At 45.3% G+C, this 7,471-nt stretch overlaps 1 protein-coding gene across 1 annotated transcript; it reads left to right on the forward strand.

The window, feature by feature from the left end:
* The first annotated feature begins 1,570 nt into the window (after positions 1-1,570).
* Positions 1,571-6,663, forward strand: galr2b (galanin receptor 2b). Its single transcript, XM_056406856.1, has 2 exons — positions 1,571-1,944; positions 5,815-6,663. The coding sequence occupies exons 1-2, from the start codon at positions 1,571-1,573 to the stop codon at positions 6,575-6,577; spliced, it is 1,137 nt and encodes a 378-aa protein (XP_056262831.1). The 3' UTR covers positions 6,578-6,663.
* The last annotated feature ends 808 nt before the right edge of the window (positions 6,664-7,471 follow it).

The following is a 7,471-nucleotide window of genomic DNA, read 5'->3' on the forward strand; positions in this document are numbered from 1 at the left end:
AGATCCGTTGGTGATTGTATGAATATTAACGAGAAGTGCGTGAGCCCCGTCTTCGAGAGTATAACCCTTCACGATGCTCGCCCCATGCTGCTAGTTCGCGAAGCTTCAAGAGCCCACTCTGTCACCAACTGAACTCCATTGGACAAGGATTATCTTGACAACGGTTTTAATAAATAATCAAACTGGATGATCTACAATGTGTGTTCGAAGGACATCTCTAGGACGTCAAACTGATTCAGCAGTAAAAGAATAGGTTAAAAAGATGAAGATAGATCACAGGGGTAACAAAAAAAGTGGGTCACTACATCCCGAGCGATCGAGGAAGAAGAATGAATTAAAAAAAACATGCTGTTCCTATTTTTTACATTACATTACATTCAGCTGACTCTTTTATCCAAGGCAACTTACAATCATGTTACATTCATACACCGTAGACGCAGCTACAGGGAGTGTCTTGCTCAAGGACACATCGACGAGGGCGGGGATTAAACCTCCAACCCCCTGATTGAAAGACGGACCTGCTACCCACTAACCCACAGTCGCCCTATGCGACTATCTCTGGCACGATAATGAAAAAAAAATCAGCATGTGTATACATTCAGTATATACCTTCAGTATCTAGCGTAGCATAGAAGTGATAACGTACTCGTGTCAGCTCTACACATTGTAAACATAACATTTTAGAACGGTAGGCCTATGTTCTTCAAACATCTCCGGGTAACGAGTATCGTCACACAACGTTCAAACAGCTCCAAATCCACAAAACCAACCTGTGAAGCGACTGAAAGCTGAAGTGATTGTTTGAAATGAGAACAGTCGGGAAGTTGTCGGACCCTGGTCATAGCTAGCTGGAGCTACGCTTTGATTGGCCGATCCAAATTTGAGGGCGGGACTTAGCAAAGGGTGCATTCACAGCCTATTTATTGCCTCCACACAGCTCTCAATATACAGCTAACAGCGCTAACAAGGCTAACAGTGTTATAGCCTACCTGAGGTTGAAACAGAGGGTGGCAGAGACAGCGTATATGTTTGAAAGGAACACATGTTTATTTTGCTGCTATATTAATACTCTGAATGTGTAATCAAGCTCCTTTCAAAGGGAATGATGCCGTTTGTTAATGTAAATATGATTGCACAGCAGTAGCCTACTGTCAGTTGATGGGATTGAAGATTTCCACCCACAAACTCTGAGATAGTGATCAGAAATTATAATCAGCAGATTACAGCTCATGTTAACCAAAGAACGGAAACATTTCTTAAGCACTGGCAAAAGTGGTGCAACTATGTCACAGATAAATGGCCTGACTGTATTTCTTTACTTGAAAGAAAATGATTTCTCCCTGCTTTATTTATTTATAGTTTTGTTACTATGGTATTGTTTTTGTTTCTTTATTTGCATATGTGTTTCTTTTTTTGTTTTTTACTTCTCTTTTAACAAAGAATCTGACATTTAAATATGTGTATGTGAGATTCTGAACACTAATAAAATAGAAATAAAAAAAAGTATTTAAAAAAATTATAATCATCACACACTCATTTTCTCTTTTTCCCCCATTTCCTTTTTCCAGAAATGTCTGACTTTGAGGACTACAGCTGGCCGGGCGGGCCGGCGAATGTCTCTGAAAGCTACCAGCTGAACCCGACCAGCGTGATCGTGTCGGTGGTCTTCTCCCTCATCTTCCTGCTGGGCACCATCGGCAACAGCCTGGTGCTCGCCGTGCTCCTGCGCAGCGGGCAGGTGGGGTACAACACCACCAATCTGTTCATACTCAACCTGAGCGTGGCCGACTTCTTCTTCATCATCTTCTGCGTTCCTTTCCAAGCCACCATCTACTCCCTGGAGGGCTGGGTGTTCGGCTCCTTCATGTGCAAAGTGGTCCACTTCCTCATCAACCTCACCATGTACGCCAGCAGCTTCACACTCGCTGCCGTCTCCGTGGACAGGTACTCATGATCCCATACGACGTGCACAATTAATACTCGGATCCATCTACCCACCAGGATAATTTTGTTGACATTTGAAACATCCATACACACTTTTCAAATTACCTTGAAATAATTGCTGGAAACAGATGAGAGAGCAGGGGGTGATTGTTACATTTCCCATGAAGCACTTTTCATCCGGTTTCAAAAGGTTGTGACTAGATTGCTGCAACTACAGCAATGATTATTTCCATTATCAGTTCATTCGTTTGAAATATTTTTTGAAAATCAACCAATTTATTGTTTCGTCTCTTTAAAATGCACCAAAATCACACGTTCCTGGTGTTTAAATGTGTGTCGGCGACCTTGAGTGCCTTGAAAGGCTCCTTGTAAATAAAATGTTTATTATTATTATACCTTTTGCAAGTAGTCCCAGTGACGTTTAGAAAAAAATGAGAATAAGTTGTTGTCATATTATTCAAACTATCACTATATTCTACTCTATATTACAAAAGACCACCTCAATGAATCAGTATGAACAATCTACATACGACCCTTTGAACAAATCTGAACATCAAGAACAAAAAGACCCCCGAGGTACGCAGTGATGTCAAAGACACATGACACCTCTCATGTGTAATCAACCGTCTGATGAGAGAATCGTGTATAATCCTTAAAATGATATCCCCCTCAGAGTCAGCGCTAAGCCGTCATTATAGCCGTCAGTCAATATGGACGTAGTGGGCAGCGGCCCCCCTGCGGTAACACCCGTTGCTTACACGGCTATATTAAGAATTTAGACAGTTCAATAGATTGTTCAGGCTGCCGGCGAGACGTTTCCTCCTCACACAGTCTGGAGAAGAGAGAGAGGGGACACCCGGGTCGGGATGTTAATGGCTTTCTGCTGTCTTCCCTCCTGAGATCCTGTGTAACCGGATTAAAAAAGAAGGCACAGCAGTTTACCGTTGCACTTTCGACCAGGAATCCCCAGCAGGAATTAAATCACAGTGCAGCCTGAATGAACAGCAGCACACACACACACACACACACACACACACACACACACACACACACACACACTTGTAATGGGAAATAGTTGCTGCTACAGTGAGCCGCCCAAAGGCAGATCATATGTTTACAGTGATTTTATGCCAGATAATAATCCCAAGTGAAAATTCTTCAACATAAAACAAAACAGTTTGCCAATATAGCTTCTAATCTTGGAGTTAATTTGCATAAATACTTGACTGGAGATAGTTTATCATTTCTGCTTCCGACTCCTAAAAATATGAAAATCGATTTCTAGATTTTCTTTCCCTCTTTGTTTGAACGAACATCAGTTGAGGCTGCGGTTACACATCATATAGCACCCCTCCATCATCATATACATCGTGTCATATGGGAATACTTTCACCATCAGCCATGGCTCAATTTCACAGACGATGTGGCGAGTTAATATTTGGTATCATAACAGGTGTTTTCCAGTCTGCTTCTCTACATATTAATTTGGTGTCTGATCATCGGTACATCTCTCAAAGCACTGAACGCTTCTTGTTCGTAATCATCAGACGGTTCATTGGCTCAGAAGTCAAACATTACATCTGAGTACCAGTTATTCAAGTCATCGAGCCTCCGAGTGCTTTTTTTAATCTCTCATATTGAAGGTGAAGTGGCTTTGGCCCCATTTCACTCAGGCTTCAAAGGCTGACGATGCCTCTGACTCTGGAGAGCCAGCTGCAGTGTGACTGTAAATGCAGATGTGGACGTCATGGATGGGCAGCGTCACCCAGAATCCTCGCTTCTGGAAAACAGAGAAGCTGCAACTTCTGAAACACTCCCACCCCCCCGAGAGAGAACCCGCGTTCGTGAAGCAGCATGTTCCTCGTCGCAAAATGATCTGCATCTCTCTTCGTGATGCGTGGCGGGATGCACGAGGCCCGGTCGTGTTCTCTGCCGGTTTCACCAGGCGACGCATGCGCCGTCCGATCCTATTGGAAAAAAATCCGACCAAAACCTTTACATGGATATTAAAGCAAACCTTGACATATTTCCCCGAGGAGTTTTTTTTATCAATAAAACCTACAAATGGCTGAGTTGCGACTGATTATCGTCCCACACAGGAGCCTCGTGTGAGCCACAGCCAGCGTGGAGGTGGCACGCTTCCTCAGTGGATATTCCTTTCGTATAATCAAATTAATGGAGGGAGTAAAACCAAAATCAATTGTCACGTTGTCTTCCGCCAGCCAATTCTCTCTGCATGCCACGTCACAATTCATTCATAATATGCCCGCTGAACCTTTGAACCCAGAACATTATTACCTTTTGAGTTTAACGATGAGAAATGTAAATACCGGAATCAACTTTCAACATTTAGTCTCAGCTTCATTTGTCCAAAATCTAATTATTACTGAGAACACACACACCTCAAAATGTTATACTCTTATTATACAGATTTTAGTGTCTTGTTAAAAGATTTTGAGGCCACGCCCCCTCTCTCCATCGACCTCTAGTTAAAACAATGAAACCAGCGGAGCCTGAACACAACTCAGTCGACGGCAGGTCAGCGGGTCCATCTTTCAATTGGCGGATCAATCTCTCCGAGTCGATGTCCCGAATTGCTCCCTGTAGCTGAGTCTACGGTGTATGGATTGATTGCGAGTCGCTTTTGTCAAGGTTGTTAAGGTTGATAAAACGATCAATGTTTGTTTTCTTTTAAATTAATAACGTTTTTTAAAAAAAAGGCGCTGTAAGCAGACTTTTTTATGCATGTTATGTAACAAGCATTAAGTCATCGTGCACTTGATCCACTCAGCTGATTAAATCATTGATTACTAACCTAGAAAAATATGTTGCTTTTTTTGCTTCTTCCGTAATATTGACAGTTATGCAAGTACAGATCGTTTGTACCGAGTTGAGCCGTAAATATGAAGCTCTGTTGCAGCCGGTGCTCGTTACCCCGCCCCACACGTGTCACGGGAGTGTTAGGGTGAACCCAATAGCATGACTCGGGAGAAAGAACTGCAAATAATGATCCTTTACTCAGAGTAACAGAACAGGCAGAAACACATGAACACGATGTGGAACGCTCGAGGGCTTGTTCGGAAAAACACAAAACAATCTGGCAGAGGACAAGTGAGGGGACCTGAGTAGACATGGACTAACGAGGGAATGGGCAACAGGTGAGATGGACAAGAGGACCAGGTGAAGGGAATGAGACAAACGAGGTGGGCGTGATCAGAGGCAGGTGAGAGAACAGGTGAAGGGAATGAGGGATTAACGAGGTGGGCGTGATCAGAGGCAGGTGAGAGAACAGGTGAAGGGAACGAGGGATTAACGAGGTGGGCGTGATCAGAGGCAGGTGAGAGAACAGGTGAAGGGAGTTGGACTGACGAGGTGGGAAGCAGGATCTGGAATGACGTGATCGAGAATTTAATAAAAACAACTAATAAAAGAAAGGTGTGAAGCTAAACTGTTCCAAACACACTTGAGAGACACAGGTTGAAGAGGAAGCTGGGAGTGGAGGAACTAAATCTAACAGATGCGTTAAATTTGGGGGCAGGACAGGTATTACAATATTTGAAAGAAACAGGATTAAGTAATAGAATTTAAAGCACTGACATTTTTGAATCTCCCTTTTGTTTTGTTTGTTTTATTGATTTTTTTTGTGGGTATTTTTTTGGGGGGGTTTGGTTTTGTTTGTTTGGTTTTATAAGGGGATAGGGTACTCTGGTCCACACTCCACTACAGCAGGTGGCGGAAATGCACCGTTCACTGGATGCCATCCGCCAAAAAAATTAAAAAGAAGAACAAGAAAGAAGAAGAAGAAACTGTTCCAACGCGGCGCTGCATCACGCCCGCGTATCACCGCGTTGTCTTCCTCTCTCTCCGCAGGTATTTGGCCATCCGCTACCCGCTGCGCTCCAGAGAGCTGCGGACTCCGTGCAACGCCGTGGTCGCCATGGTGATCATCTGGGGCCTCTCTCTGGTCTTCGCCGGCCCCTACCTCAGCTACTACGACCTGGTCGACTACGCCGACAGCACCGTGTGCATCCCCGGCTGGGATGAGCAGAACCGCAAGGTGCTGGACACGTGCACCTTCCTGGTCGGCTACGTCATCCCCGTGCTCATCGTGAGCCTCTCCTACACCCGCACCATCAAGTACCTGTGGACCGCCGTCGACCCTCTGGACGGCATGTCGGAGTCCAAGAGGGCCAAGCGCAAAGTCACCAAGATGATCATCATCGTCACGGTGCTCTTCTGCATCTGCTGGCTGCCGTACCACGTGGTGATCCTGTGCTACCTGTACGGCGACTTCCCGTTCAACCGGACCACGTACGCCTTCCGGCTGCTCTCGCACTGCATGGCCTACGCCAACTCCTGCGTCAACCCCATCGTGTACGCGCTGGTGTCCAAGCACTTCCGCAAAGGCTTCAAGAAGGTGTTCAGCTGCGTCCTCAGTAAAAACGGGAGGAACAAAGTGCACGTGGTCCACGTGGCCAACGCGGCGCCCGGGTTCGAAGCCGCGTCCACGGAGGTGTCGCAGATGCACGAGGAGAACGTGCGACAGAACGCCTGCGAGATGATCGACCGGCGGATCGGAGAGCCGAGGGACGCCACGGTGACGCTGAACTCGCCCTTTCAGCGGCAGACTTGACGAGCGATGCTCGCGGGCTCGTTAGGCGTGGGAAGGAATCCGCTTCGTGGCGGTCACGCGGGAAAAGGAGATCAAATGAAACGTGTTCACGCGGATAAATAGGAATAGCGTTGATGCAGTGAGTCAAATCTGTGTTTTCTCTCATCGTCTTTGTCAGATACTGTGCGCACTCTCATGATGTTCCACCGTACAGGCGGAAAGGTTTGCTCATAGGAACGAAGAAGGAAGAAAACTTCTCTGTTTCCACCGTTTGCCTTATTAACTGTGTTGCCTGAAGCTTCGCGATGTGTATCCAAAGGTCCAGTGTGTAGGAGGGTCTCGTCTCACAGAGACGCCGCAACCAAGTGGATGCTCGACCACAGCCGAGAAAAAACAACAACTCCGTTTGCAACCGCACAGAAATGTCGATATTCACGGCAACGGTATTAAAGTACGCGGGCATTTTGAGGACCAGCTCCAAAAGGGCTCATTCTAAACCGATAACATTCAACACGACACTTCTTCGAATCGGGTGGATTTATACGTCGATGAATACTTAGTTGTGATTACCTTTGCATTGAAAATGCGGAAGGTTATGTTTTGATCGCCGTGTATTTATTTATTTGTATGAGTGTTTGCGTGTTATTCGCATAAGTCAAAAAGTATTAAACCGAATCGCATGAAATTTGGTGGGATGATTGGTTATTGTCCGGGGACCATTTGATTAGATTTTGGGATCGATCGGGTCAAAGGTCAATGTCAAGGTCATGAAAAGGTCAAAATCTTCTTTTACCATAGCACGGTCAATTTTTATCCAATATCCAATTGGCATGCAACTAATACCAAAATGTTCATAATTCAATGCCCAATCTTGTGATATGCGAAGGTATGCGCTCTACCGAGTGCCCGTTCTAG

Source organism: Pseudoliparis swirei, chromosome 23, assembly GCF_029220125.1.
Source record: "Pseudoliparis swirei isolate HS2019 ecotype Mariana Trench chromosome 23, NWPU_hadal_v1, whole genome shotgun sequence".
Classification (NCBI taxonomy): Eukaryota; Metazoa; Chordata; class Actinopteri; order Perciformes; family Liparidae; genus Pseudoliparis; species Pseudoliparis swirei.

Bases quoted from the DNA above. Each gene is read 5' to 3' on its own strand.
- galr2b (XM_056406856.1), top strand. From the start codon at position 1,571: ATGTCTGACTTTGAGGACTACAGCTGGCCGGGCGGGCCGGCGAATGTC. The intron at 1,945-5,814 runs GTACTCATGATC...CTCTCTCCGCAG, and splicing joins GCTGCCGTCTCCGTGGACAG to GTATTTGGCCATCCGCTACC.